This window comes from Ylistrum balloti, unplaced genomic scaffold (assembly GCF_031769215.1).
Source record: "Ylistrum balloti isolate Yb309-2 unplaced genomic scaffold, AGI_CSIRO_Ybal_v1 Utg370208, whole genome shotgun sequence".
NCBI lineage: Eukaryota > Metazoa > Mollusca > Bivalvia > Pectinida > Pectinidae > Ylistrum > Ylistrum balloti.
Window position 1 is genome coordinate 241,706 of NW_026782179.1, and position 15,423 is coordinate 257,128.

Here is a 15,423-nt window from a genome sequence, read left to right on the forward strand (position 1 = left end):
TTCTGAAAAAAAGTAGTTACAATATAGGCCGTTTCTTTACTCAACCACCTTAACCTTAAGGTTCGTTATCACAAAAGGAAGTAATTTTGGTAGATATGAGTGTTCTCTTTATCGACAATCCATTCCAATATATTTCACATTAACATGCAGCTTATTTGTTGTTCCTTGTAGAATTCTATGCCAAGGCGTGATCCATCCACTGGCGTGTGTAGGTCAGGGTCATGATATTTGACTGATAATTTCTTGAGATAAGATTTAACAAAGCTTAGGAAAGAAATAATTTACCAAACGGTATAGTTTCAATACGAAAACGAGTTAATTATTACCCTTAAAGCAATTGGGTATAGATGAATAATTCAATTAAGTAAAATATTGGGTTGAAAGTTTGAAAGCTTTATCATTGTTCTAATTAAAGTCTTCCAAAATCGTATTCATCAGTTATAGACGACTGATGTTTAACCTGAAGTGCATAATTGCAGGTTTTTGACAATTATTTGAATTTACACCCGCTTTGACGAGTAATTATCATATTAGTAAACTATGCGGGCCTATCAGACCTCTTGTTAGAGTTATTTCCCTTATATTGGAAAACAAAAATGGCGCCGTCTTTAAGAAGCCGGGATGTCTAGTCTCAATTTGTGTTACGATTTTGAAATCATGTACTGACGTACCGTTTTTAGTTGATGCACGACTTGTTGAGTGACATAAAACTATCAGTTAGTATAACAAGTTCACATCCTTCAAATTATTAACACCTTCTTTATTACGATCAAACTCAAGGTTCTTAGCAACATGTGAAAATAGGAATATGAATTCTTATCTACGCATGTATTGTAATATATCGGTATTGTCATTATTTAATAATTGACCAGCTTTAAATGGATATTTCCCATTAACTTTGCCTTTTTACCTTTGGGAAAGCAAGTGTCCTTGTGCCCTGCCTTTAGTGGCCTGATCCCAGTAAGATGTAGGAAAGAAAAATCTCCAGTTAAATGCATGATCCAAGTTAATTTGGATTGTTGCTATTGGGGCATAAAATTATATAATGTACAGGTGATCAATATAAAAGAAAAATCAATTTATGTATAGTATTATTTAGCTCTCTTCGTTATTTCAGTATACAAAATGGACACACCAGAAGATAACACAGCTGTCATCCGTATGAAAAGGGACTTTGACAGCTTTCTGTCCAACACAAGTCGACAAGGACTTCCGCGGTTTGATCTGGACCGGACCATAGATATATCCCCAAATCATTCTTCACAGTCAGCGGTTTCCATTAAACTCCTGCTAGGTGTGTGGTTTAACTATTTTTGATGAGACGCATATGGCTGGTTCTCCGAGTAACTCTCTTACCTGCTTCGGCTTTCATAATTATTCAGCTCCGTTATGATGTATATCTGATGATTTTTACCATTTCTAATTTTGTCCATACTTTGCAATTGTATAGTATGAAGCTGTCAATATCCATTCAATTGAATTTTTGTCATGTATGATAATTTCATTTAAACCAATTAGAATTATAGAAAATTTGAAGTAGTATAGACATTAAGCACCTTGAAGTTAAGTTTTTATATTGCATCTTTTTTTTTACAGACAGGGAAAAAGAAGGAAGATTGAAAGATGCTGAAATGGCTGCAGCTAAGAGCAAAATTTTACAACTGCAATCAGAGGTTGATGATATAAGAACATGTAGTAAAAGGGCAAAAATCGAAATGGATTTGAACATTGGTAACATGAAAGGAGAAAGGGAGGTAAGCCATGGTTGAAGTCTGTGAAAATTGGCAGAGTGGAATTATTCCATCTGCATGTAGACTTGATTTTGGCAAAATTCTATGGTTGGTAAGTAATTTTTTTGACAATTTCACTAATCATGTCATAGAAAAATACAATTTGTACTAGCAAAGCTTCCAGATATTATTTGGAAATGAAAACATTCAAAGTTATTAAACTATGCATATGACATAAACAAAGAAAAGATACGACAACTTAAACCTCTTTTGGCAATCATCTGTGTAGTGGTCACTTTGGAGTTTGTTTTCCAGATTTTTCAACTATCCAATTGTTACATTTGTTAATTTTATGTTTGCAGCGAGAAGAAGAAATGTTGAAAGAATTGAGAGCCAAGTTGAAGTACATGTCTGACAAAGAGAAAAATCTAAAGGAGGATCTTGAAGCCTGTCGGGAGGAGTTGAAACAGAAGAAGGCAGAGTTTGATACTCAGACATTGGCCCAGCAGAAAGAGAAAGTGCAGATGCAGCAGATATTGCAGCAGGTAAAGACATTCGTTATTATCTCATGCCAATGTCTTCCAAGGGCTGATACACTTTGCAACTGTAAAAGCCTTGAAGCATAATGACAGGTCCTGTATGATTGTGATGTCCTCTCTGGATTGTACTTTCCTCTGAAACTTTCTTCACTGTTTCGGTAAAAAGTGTAAGTTGAATATGCCTCTATTGATGTTAACAGCAATTTTTACAACATTGAATATAGATATATTGAAGAGCCATTATATTAGCTACAAGGATACCCAACTTATATAATTCATTATGTGGCTGTCCTTATCACCTTGTTTTGTATTCAGTGTTCGTGTAATTCTTTTCAGTTACGAGATTCATCAAAAACTAAAATCTTTGAATTGCAAAATGACTTGATGAAGTGCCAGACAGAATTGAAGCAAGCCAAGATGGAAGTAGAGGAAACAAATGAACAGTTAAAATTACAGTTGAGGTATGGTTATAATAGTGCACTACCAGCTTTACTCTAGTAACTTGGGAAAAGTTTGCAAGATTCTTTGAAAAACATGTAGCAGAAAACTTCAGAAACTGCACATCTTCATTGATATGATAGTCCAGACTGACCTTTTCACAGTGGATTTTACTTGGAATTTTAGTGTTTGGTTATGACATTCATTCTTATGTATCCCCACCTATTGTTTGATTTACTTGGGATAGCTTGGTATCAACTCCAATAGAGGTAGTGATTTACCTTATCTCCCTATATAAAAACTAACTTGCCCATAGTCAATATGATGTTGAATGGTGAACATGACAGATCTGACTATATAACTGTTCTTGAAATAAAGAAAAATACATTAGCATGTTGGTGGTGGTATTTCCATTTCTAACTTCAAGTAAAAGAAAAAAAATGTGTGTAGAAACATAGATTATGATGAAAAAATGTTGTAATTTTAAAAATCACAAATATTGATGTCAGATGAAGCAAAACGTAATGTTATTGAATTCTTACTTGTACAACACACACGTTCTTTTACCAAACTTATAGTATGAAAACATTTAATGTTTTTGAAAATCCAAAATCATCTTCATCAAAAACTTGTTTATCGTTAGGATATTTGTGATTTCATCAAGATGAAAATCATATCCTTTAGATATTACAAGAACAGTGATGTGTAATTATTTGATCTCACAATACATGTATATACTCAATCCCTTTCTCAATATCAATGATATACATATGGATCTGTTGCCAGCAAAACCAATAAACTTAGAAGGTTTTAATGCCACATTGTGAAATTTAAAGCTCAGATTCCTCAATCATTTGCAAAAGAAGAATAAAATTTATATAAATTATTCAGTTAAAAGTTTTAGCTGACTTAACTTACACATGTAGCTACATTATCGCTTATAAATGTATGGCACGGCCTTTGTGAATTGAAAACGAAAAAGAAAACAAACTGATGTATGACAGTCAATATGATGGATATATCATTATGTATTGCTTTGAAATGTTTTAGGAGAGCAGCTGAATTATCTATAGATTTGAATGAGCTACAAGAATACAAACATACTGCTCAGCAGGCTGAACACAAGATGAAGGTAAGCATGCTTCATATCAATTATTGATTTCAAAACGTATAAAGCCTAGTTGGCCCCCATTTTAATTTGATAAAAGTAACATCATCCCACAATGTTTTCTAATAAACCATACAGTTTAGAGTACTTGTTATGATATTTTGTTTGAATATTTGATAGGTGATGTGTAAAAATAATTGTTTCTTTAGATATGTTGCTTATTCACATGTGTTGTCTTGACTTGTGGAAAGATTTTATAAAACATGTTTAGGTCACAAGGTATATGTTTAGAAAAAAACTTAATTAGCATAAGCTTGTTTGAATTTTGTCAGATGAAGACAGCAGAGCAATCACCAAAATATATATTCCTTATTGCTTATGTTATTTGGAACTCATCTACTTGTAGAGTCAGACTTCTCTGGTATATGTATTCTTGTGCAATGTCTCTGGGTAGGAATTTTTTCTAGGGCGGTGGATGCCTTTAACATCATTTACATTTTCCACATGTGCTTGTCTGAATATCAAACATTGAGAGCTTGGTTTACAGTTGGTTTCATTCATTGCTTTCATACTGAAAGTATTTGCAGTCTGCCTGACAATGACTTTATTAATGGCATGAATATTGAAGAAAATTTGTAGTCTGTCTGATATTGATAAAAGGGAAAATCATCGATGGTTTTGACTAAAATATTGGAGTTCTCGACTGCCGATTATTTGTAGGACTTATTGAAATTTTTAAAATCTGTTCAATATCTCAGCAAAATTGTCTTAATTTGTGGATGTGATGTTTCTCTAAATTTTACAATATACTTTGTATGAAGTAGTTATCAATATGTACCAAAATCTCTTAGTAAATAACAAAACGAAAAAAAATATTTGCTATTTTTTTTTGTAATTGTGAACAACATGTGAAGAGTACTGGTATAGGTGTTTATGAGTATTTGAATTATCCCATTTAATTCAGTTTAATAATGATATATATTATTGGATTCAATATTAATGCAGATGCTAGAACAGCAGGTGAATCGGATGTCAGAAGATGCTAATATGACACAGGCTATGAAGAGTCAGATCACCTCACTGCCTGCACTAGAGAAGGAAGTCAGGAAACTTCGTGAGGAAAATGAGTACCTCAGGTCAGTGCTAATACAAACAAGTCATCATTTTCAAAAGGAAAATTCATGTTTTTGATTTGTCAACTATTAAAAAAAAAAGTTGTTTGAATTCCAAAAAGTTGAAGTTTTACATGTCTTAATACAAGATGATGAAATAGAATTGTTGAATACAAATCATGGACCTTTGGTTGGTTTAACACTATGATGCACAAGATATGGGCTGTTTTTGTTCATCAGTTTGACCAGTTGGACTAGGCAGGGTTTTCCATAAGAGCCGGTCGCTGGCCAATCTGTCCGGCTACTTTGATCATTTGGCCGCCTACACCAATCCAGTTCCATAATAATGTTCTGTACATGACTACACATACACCGCAGGCCACCCCCACCTCGCCGCATTTTGGCTTGGGTCGGCTGGCTTTGCCAGCCTCCTACTTTCACTACACAGCCTACTACTAACAAAATTATGGAAAACCCTGACTAGGGTTGTTTGTTTATGAACTGATCGTATTTTGTTTTCAGACAAATTTTTGAACAAGTGGTTCGAGACCTGTATTGATATTTGCAGGTCTCTTCTAAGTGTTGACCGACTAGTTTTTCCACATCAGTGAACAGATCCCTGTGTATGATTTGTTTTATAGTTTCACTGCATTTTGTCTGAGATAATTTAGTTAACTCTCATGATACTTTTGTCTGTCAGGGGTACAAATGAAAACAACCTCTTACTGAAAGAACAAGCAGAAAGTATGAAAAAAAAGTTGGAGAGGTTAGAAAAGAGATCGGAAGAGTTTGCAAAAATGGAAGTTGAAAATACGGTAGGTGTATCCCTCATCACAATGCCTAAATATTGTAAAAATTTCAATTTACTTTTAACATACAAAAATATATTTTTCTAAAAGTCGTTTTTAATATGTATAACTTTTCAAAGGAAATGTTTCTGATCGCTAACTTGATTTAGTTTATTCCATTTTCATCAATACAGACTAGATATCATGGTAAAGCATTAATGAAAGTATACTAGAATGTTAGGTGTGACAAAATGAAAGGTAAGCTGTATAAAAGCTTTAGAAGTGGATGTAAAACCAGTAGAATAAATGAATGAAAAACTTAAATGTTTCAGGAAATGAAATACCGCCTTGAGAAGTGGGAGTCTGTGGATAGTGATGGAGTAAGAATACAGTAAGTCATGTATTGCAATGTCTTTTTTAAGTATGATGTAACCCTTCAAACACAAAACAATTCTGTGAATTACAGTTCCCCACCAACACACTGCCTTACCATGGTGAAGCTATATCACAAGTATAAAGTTCCTGTGATTAGTAGTGAGAAATATAGGGCCCAGACTATTTCTTTGATTTAGGTCAAAGTTCAAAATGTAGGTCACACTGACCTACTTTTGATTCACAACACGCAATGACACCACAGTGAACCCATATACCATGTTTAGAAATCCTGTGGTCATTAGTGTAGGAGCGATCTACATTTGATATGTGACCCACCATCTTACCAAGGTGAACAAATTTCTCAAAAATCAAGCTCTAAAGATCTGTAGTGTAGAAGATAGGGCCTGGACAAAATAGCGAAAGGATAGAATGATGAATGGACACAAAACAGAATTGATATGTATGCTGGCCATTGATAATGCTCTATGCTAAAGTTTGTATTGCAATAAGAAGTATCGTAGTAATAAAATTCTCTAACAATAATATGTAAGTAAATGAAAAAGTGATTTGAAGGTACGAAACATCAATGATAATCTATAGCCATTGTTTCCTTGACAGAAACCCAGCCCAAATGAGCCAAAGGATAGCACATTTACAAGAGATGAATGCTGTGCTACTGGAGAAACAGGGTGAACTGAAAAGCAGGTAAAGCTACAATGTTTGTGATACAGATATTGGGTCCTTTACTCTTGATTTTACTGTTGGAATCTCATGTATGAAAAAAACACTTTGTATAGTAGTTAATGGGACCTATGAAAATTTCTAAGAGAATATTCATAACTTGCTTAGAATCTCATACAAAAGTCACTGAAATACACATGATATGGGACATTGTCACATAAATTTACAGAAGTACTCAAACGTTAATTCATTATCTTTGTTAAATGTAAGCAAGTTTCAATACAGAAATAGTCATTTATGAGTTCTTGAGTCTCTTGAATATGAATTCAAATAAACTGAACAAGATTGTGAATGAAAAATAAAGTATGATGAAAAAAGTTTGAAAATGTTATCACAGACTGGTGCAAAGTTTATATTTATTTTGAAAAATCTATTAGCATAATATAAAATAAAATATGTTGTTGTAGCTGCCACCTGGAGGAGGAAAACAGTCGATGTATTCAATACAAGTACGAGATGTTACAGAAACAACATGATCAGGACAAAATTAAATCTCAACACCTGATGGAACAACTTAAACGCTTCCAACGAAAACTGCTCCTTTTCTCCAAGGTACATTCTTGTTTACTATTGTTGCTTTACATCAACAGCTAGGGTAATTTTAAGACATTTCAGGAGGAAAGCTGGAGTTCCAGAGAAAAACCACCATGAACATTCTGTAAAAAAAACTTGCTAAGTATAAATATACATTTTTTGTTGTGATTGAATTTAAGTGTATTATTTCTTGTTTGGGGTATAGATAGGAAAATTTTACCTATAGGGTTAAATGGTACATTTATACTGTGGAAACTGCTTAACTTCATGTTCCATTTGACAGAAGAAAATGTGATACTTGTAATAAGGGAAATGTGTCATTAATAGTTGGCACATTTTTTCGGATGACTAAAACTTTCTGATGCACCAAAGTGACATCTTTCTAACAGAAATTGTTTGAGGACAGGAAATAGCATTTTGATTTGGTTTTTCTCATAAGCACTGTGATTTTCCCAAACTTTTTTTTTTTATTATTTGAAATATCTATCGCATATTATCTTGAACAGTCATGTCATATTCTGTTTATATGTGGTCAAACTTTTATGTGACACTACAGTGTCATCAGCTGATTTTCTGCCTCAAAATTCATTCATCCATTGCTGTGACGGCTTCATAATAGGGCATCATTGCAAAGTCCATATATATCACTGTGTATCTCTGCAACTTAGCCAAAATGTGTTTTGAACATCACTCTCATCGAGTACTGTTGAAAAAAATAGCTGAATGAGTGTGAACTGTTCACCTTTGCAATGCCACGTTTCATTTGCTGTTATATTAGTGATTATTTTCAATGACATAGGGAAAACCAGATTTGAGAACATTTTACTGTTGCCTTACCAGCACTCGAGATAAATGAGTTCTGATATGACCAACTGGATTTTAAATCAGCATCTCATATATACATGATATCCTGAACAAGTCGTTTGGAAAAAATATCATTATCAAAATTATTTAAGCATCTTAAGCTTTACATATTGGAAATGTGAAGTTGTAAAGTTAAATATGGCAACATTCATAATGATGACATTGACATGCCACAGTTTGTGTCCCATCAGTCACAATAAACGAAACAAAACAAGAACATTTTTTTAGTAAATTAGGGTTCATGTTTATTTGTGTTAAGGGAGTAAATACTATTATGAAGTTTTTTCACTTCTTATAATTAATTAATTTTAATGCTGTTTCATACAGGAAAGAGATGGGTACAAACAGATAATAGATTCCTATGAGAGTGAATTGACCAGTAATGTTGGGTCACTGACCACGAGTCGTATTCAGCACCAGGAGGGAGTCATTGATGGTTACAGGAAACAGTTGGAAGTCCTAGAGGCTAACATCAACAAGCTGACACAGGAGCTCACTGACTACAAAATACAGGGCTGTCATAAGGTATGGACAACTAAGTTTGGTGGGGACTGAATTTAATATCAAACATCACAATTAATGTTAACAAAAATTGATCTCCCAGCCATAAGATTGCTGCATTGACATGTCTGTATTAATGGCAAACACTACATAACCACTGAAATCCAGCTGTACTAATGAGGCTGAAGTGGATTGTACTGTATCGTTCCAAGTCTACACATGCTTTCCTGATTTTAATGTGAAGGAAAAATTTGATATTGTGTTTACCTGACAGGAAGCTCTGTGTGGTACTATATCTAATGATGTTTATTCCAGTACAATAGATGTTATCTGATTATTTCAGACCTTAGAGTCTTAAGGTCCCCTACCCGAGAATCTGAAGTTGTATGTTTTTTAATAATCCTGTCCCATATACCCTAGAGTCTAAGGTCGTGTAATAACTGTGTTCCCTACTCTAAAGTCTGAAGTTGTATGTTCTGTAATAATCCTTTCCCTTATACCCTAGAGTCTGAGGTCCTGTAATAAGCCTGTCCCTAACCCTAGAGTCTGAGGTATATATTCTGTAAGAACCCTGTCCCTTATACTCTAGAGTCTGAGGTACCAGGATTTTCCATAATTTTGTTAGTAGTAGGCTGTGTAGTGAAAGTAGGAGGCTGGTGAAGCAAGCCGACCCGAGCCGCAACGCGGCGAGGTGGGGGTGGCCTGCCGTGTACGTGTAGTCGTGTATGGAACTGAATTGGTGTAGACGGCCAAATGATCAAAGAAGCCGGTCAAATTGGCCGGCAACCAGCTCTTATGGAAAACCCTGGAGGTACTGTACTAAGTCTGTCCCCTACCCTACAATATGAGGTTACATGCTTAGTAATAACCTTGTTCCTTACCCTAGAGTCTAAGTTATATGTTCTGTAATAACCCTGTCCCTTATACCTGAAAGTGTGAGGTTCTGTAATAACCCTGTCCACTACCCTAGAGTTCGAGGCTATTTGTTCTGAAATAACCATGTCCTTTTTACACCAGAGTCTGAGGTTCTATAGTAATCTTTTCATCTGCCATAGTATATCAGGTTATATATTATGTTTAACTCTGTCCTCTACACTACAATCTGATGTTATACTTTTTGTAATAACCCTATCCTTTATACCTTAGAGTATATGGTAATGTTTTCTGTAATAACCCTGTCCTCCTACCCTAGAGTGTGTGGTAATGTTTTCTGTAATAACCCTGTCCCCCCTACCCTAGGATCTGGAGTAATGTTTTCTGTAATAACCCTGTCCTCCTACCCTAGAGTGTGTGGTAATGTTTTCTGTAATAACCCTGTCCTCCTACCCTAGAGTGTGTGGTAATGTTTTCTGTAATAACCCTGTCCCCCCTACTCTAGGATCTGGAGTAATGTTTTCTGTAATAACCCTGTCCTCCTACCCTAGAGTGTGTGGTAATGTTTTCTGTAATAACCCTGTCCTCCTACCCTAGAGTGTGTGGTAATGTTTTCTGTAATAACCCTGTCCCCCCTACTCTAGGATCTGGAGTAATGTTTTCTGTAATAACCCTGTCCTCCTACCCTAGAGTGTGTGGTAATGTTTTCTGTAATAACCCTGTCCTCCTACCCTAGAGTCTGGGGTAATGTTTTCTGTAATAACCCTGTCCCTCTACCCTTGAGTGTGAGCTTATATGATACATGGATATCTTACATATTCTTGCATTCAAATCATCGTTTTCCTCTTCAGACTACATCATCAACAACTGATGGCAATGGAGTGGTTCCCAAGTCTCATGTAGACAATACTGACCAGAAGATTATATTACAGCTTAGGTAGATTTTTATTGGTCTTAATCAGTGGTAGAGATATTTTAAACAAGGAAATATTGTAGGTATTATTGTGACCTTATCAGGTAGAAATATTTTACACAAGGGAATACTGTAGGTTTTAATGAGACTTTATCAGTGGTAGATATTTTACACAAGGGAATATTATAGGTGTTATTGAGACTTTATCAGTGGTAGATATTTTACACAAGGGAATATTATAGATGTTAATGAGACTTTATTAGTGGTAGATATTTTACACAAGGGAATATTATAGGTGTTATTGAGACTTTATCAGTGGTAGATATTTTACACAAGGGAATATTATAGGTGTTATTGAGACTTTATCAGTGGTAGATATTTTACACAAGGGAATATTATAGGTGTTATTGAGACTTTATCAGTGGTAGATATTTTACACAAGGGAATATTATAGGTTTTAATGAGACTTTATTAGTGGTAGATATTTTACACAAGGGAATATTATAGGTGTTATTGAGACTTTATTAGTGGCAGAAATATTGAAAACGGGGGAATATTGTATAACAGTTTTTTGTTTCCTTATTGTCAAAATTTTCACCATTTTCACCATTTTCACCATAAGATTGCATGTCAATATTTAAATGGCAAACATCAATTAAGAACGGTTATATAATTTTAGTTTCTATTCCACACAGTAAATATGACACCAAATGGAGAAAAATTTGTATGGTGAACTGAACATTTTATACTGTGTCCATCAACTATGATGGTGTTGCAAATCATGCTGATATGTAGTGCTTCTTGAAATGTTTCACAGAGAGAGAGTAGAAAAATTAGAAAAGCAGCTGGAGAAGACAGAAGAGGAAAAATTCATTCTTGAATCTAGAATAGAACAGAGACACCTTCAGGTAAATAGATGTTTTGTAACTCAATGTGATGGGTCAACTAGTATAAAATTTATATATTACAAAATTACAATTATATAATATCTCTTTCCCACAATTATATAAATATCTGTCCCACAATTGTATAATATCTCTGTCCCACAATTGTATAATATCTATGTTCCACCATTGTATGATATCTATGTCCCACCATTGTATAAATATCTGTCACACAATTGTATAATATCTCTGTCCCACAATTGTATAATATCTCTTTCCCACAATTGTATAAATCTGTCCCACAATTGTATATCTAAGTCACACAATTGTATAAATCTCTGTCCCACAATTGTATAATATCTCTGTCCCACAATTGTATAAATATCTGTCCCACAATTGTATAAATATCTGTCCCACAATTGTATAATATCTCTGTCCCACAATTGTATAATATCTATGTCCCACAATTGTATAATATCTATGTCTCACCATTGTATAAATATCTGTCACAGTATAATATCTCTGTCCCACAATTGTATAATATCTCTTTCCCACAATTGTATAAATCTGTCCCACAATTGTGTATCTAAGTCACACAATTGTATAAATCTCTGTCCCACAATTGTATAATATCTCTGAACCACTATTGTATGATAACTCTTTCCCACCATTTCTTATCTATATGATAGGATAAATTATTGTGACACTTTACAGTACACTGGACAAATTACAAAATACTTATAAAAATAGTAAGTTACAATTTGATGATTTTTCTTTGTTGACAGGGTGATTATGATCCCTCTAAGACAAAGGTGCTACACTTCAGTATGAATCCAGTGGCAATGGCGCAGGCAAAGAAGAAGGAAATCATTGCAGAATTGACCGAAGAAAATGAGAAATTAAAACATCGTCTGAAATTGTTAGAAGAATCTGAAGGCAAAGTGGATGACCTGACCTTACAAGTACAACATAAGATGGAAGAACCTTGTTCTAGTAAAGAGCTGGATGGTTAGTTTGTATAAATGGCATCCAAGTCTGATCTGATATCAAAATACCAGCCTACATTTTACAATGAAGTAAGGTCTTTTCATTATTTTGACAAGTAGACCGTCAATGGAGATTTTAATTGCCTTCAGTCTTTGTAAGTGACTGAAAACAGGTAACTCTTATCAACGTTTCTTGGGTAGCCCACCATATGTTTAATTCCCAGAATCCTGTTGCCATATTAACAGTTATGTAAACAAGGATATTTTATGCTATAATTTATTCAAGATCATAGTTGTACAGGATGGATTTTCATTCATCATTGATTCAGTGTCTGTTAATGCTGAATATCGACATTTTGAACAATGGAGTCAGTAGTAGCATTTTCCTTAGCATGAAAGCTCCAGATTTGATATCATGTAGTAAGAATAAGGCCACAGATTGTTGTAAGACAAAAAAAATCAAATTTTCAGAACACTTCTGTAGAATATATTTATTTTTTGGGTTTATTGCCTCATAAACAGCCAGGGTAATTTTGAGGTGGAGTCTCCATGTAGGAGAAGGTGGCTGTCTCACAGAACAACATACAACAGACTCATTGTATGCCATCCAGAGCATTTGGGGTAAAGTGTCTTACCCAAGAATACAACCAAGGCAGCATAAATGACTCTGTTACTCCATTTCCAGATGTTAACTTGAGTAAGGGATGACCATTTAGGTTGAAACTTAATACAATGTCAGTTTAGTAGAAAATCTAGGATGGAATTGTATTTTTGATCAAATGGTTGACCACAAAGGTCACTATTGCTAAAAATAGATTTTTGGTGTCCAGATGATAACTTGAGTGAGAGATGGTTGAATAGGTTGGATTTTGATACAATGTTAGGTTAGCAGGAGACCTAGTGTGGGAGTGTGTTTCAGGTTAAAAGGTCAACTACAAAGGTTACTGTTGCTGAAAAATAGGTGTTTGGTTTCCAGATGATAACTTGCTGTGAAAATGCTGATTATGGCACAACAGGGGACATTTGTTGCTTGCAACACTAACTGTATGCTTGTCTGTTTTGTGAATATATGAGATAGATAATCAAACATGGCACAGGGATACCTCAGCTGAAATGTAAGCATTTGGCTGTTCAGCGTTAGTCTTTGTGACCCATGTGAGATTCTGTTAGTTCCAACGCTCTACTAACTGAGGTATCAAAACTGCCTTAGAATATATTCTCTTAAAAGAGCGGTCGTTGAAACTGTTTTGTGTGACCTTTGGCAGGTTTAAAAGAACAGTTGTCCAGAGAAGAGACAAAGAATAAGAGACTGATGGAAGTATTTAAAAAGACAAGTCAGGAATTTCGGGAGGTTTGTTATCAGCTGACTGGCTACAAGATTGACATTTTATCCTCCAATCAGTACAAACTGACAAGTATGTATGCTGAATCACCAGAGGATTTCTTCCTCTTCCAGGTAAATATAGAGTCAATCTTCCTGTAGTTAGCTTGTGTGTTTGTTTTACCTTGTTGTTTGTGTGGATGTAGTTTCAGATGTTTTCATCATTTCTATTTTTAGTTCTAGGAAAACTCTTAATATGGATTAAACTGATGAAAATAAATGTATTATTCACAATCTTGAAAATTGACAAGCCATTGTACTGTTTGCAAACTATTAGTTTATGAAATATTGAAATATGTCAAGAGTTTATTGAATTTGTCAATGTGACTATTTCAGCAAAGTTCCAGTGGTGAAGTACAGATGTTGGGAACTGACTTCTCAAACACACAGGAGGAAGCCATAGAACTTTACCTAGCTAAACAGGACAGTATTCCTGCCTTCCTCAGCAGTATTACACTCAATCTTTTCAGCAGGCAGACAATGATGGTAGGCTGACCTTCACCTGGTGACCTTGATAGCCTTCCAACATGTGCCAGCAGGCACTAGTGGTCAATCAACACCAGAGGACTGAATGACCTTCTCAAACATTGGGCCTTTAATTTCTCAAATGTTACATGGGTTTTACAGTACTCTTTTGATGTTCACACATTAGTATACAGCTAATGATGATTGGTTGACACAAAAGGAACAATGTCACAATGAGGCTGTCTTTCGCGGGCAGTCAACAGGCGTGGTCACAAAGGTGAAAGGACCTTCAAAGCTTCATTGACTTCAATCTGTGTGTGCCTTGTTAAAGCTGTTACTACTTAGTTAACAGGATGTATATTTACTGCTGTAATTTTGCAAATTTCAATCAAACATCAATAAAAACACAAAATATTTGTTTATAGTACATTGTTTCTGTGTGGAGTTCCCATAACTGACAATGTTGAGAAAATTCAAAATACATCTGTGCTATATTTTGAAATGGAAAATGTTGATCATGTAACTTAAAAAGAAAAAAATTGTTCAACTTGAAGCCTTCTAGATAAGCCCAGTTCTTCAACTCACTGATAATAAAGGTCACAATTTATACAGATCAACACATTTGATACTGATGCATGATTGATGGAAAAATGGAAAAAACATTAGTTTTCATCTTGTCCTGTAGAAAATTCATTAATATGTGCATAAAGTGTCCCATGTGTTTCATTTATGAAATTCTGATGATTGAAAATGAGATAATGCAACACACCATTTTACTCTTCATTCAAACATGATGGTAGACATTATCTTCAAGTGATGACTGGTGAGGATTGGATTCTGTGTACTATCCTACCTCACATCCTGTACATAATCCGTCATCAACGACACATCTCTGTGCTACTTTACATAAACATTCTAGCATTCAATATTTCTCAAGCATCAATGTGCTGATGAGCTTATAACTGATAATCGTTGTTCATTGATATGGCCATTTGAATACAGACATATTTTTATAGAAATAACTGCTTGTTAAATATCGTTATTGATAAATCATTTAAGAGTTTCATCACTTTGTTCAATAAATTTAATTTGATTGTAATGAGACAATGTGGTTAAAAATTGTTATAAATCATTTTTACATGTATTCAAGTATGGAGTTGTATGGCTGTACATTTTGAATAACAACTAGTA

The 15,423-nt window shown here is 34.4% G+C and overlaps 1 protein-coding gene across 1 annotated transcript; it reads left to right on the forward strand.

Annotated features, from left to right (window-relative positions):
* The first annotated feature begins 626 nt into the window (after window positions 1-626).
* On the forward strand, window positions 627-14,648 carry LOC132551581 (mitotic spindle assembly checkpoint protein MAD1-like). The gene is made up of 17 exons (XM_060215735.1): window positions 627-716; window positions 1,118-1,294; window positions 1,597-1,754; window positions 2,093-2,275; window positions 2,606-2,730; window positions 3,758-3,839; window positions 4,821-4,951; window positions 5,628-5,742; window positions 6,048-6,106; window positions 6,709-6,795; window positions 7,239-7,383; window positions 8,557-8,754; window positions 10,455-10,540; window positions 11,334-11,424; window positions 12,186-12,408; window positions 13,652-13,842; window positions 14,104-14,648. The coding sequence occupies exons 2-17, from the start codon at window positions 1,126-1,128 to the stop codon at window positions 14,260-14,262; spliced, it is 2,202 nt and encodes a 733-aa protein (XP_060071718.1). The 5' UTR covers window positions 627-716; window positions 1,118-1,125; the 3' UTR covers window positions 14,263-14,648.
* Window positions 14,649-15,423: the final 775 nt, after the last annotated feature.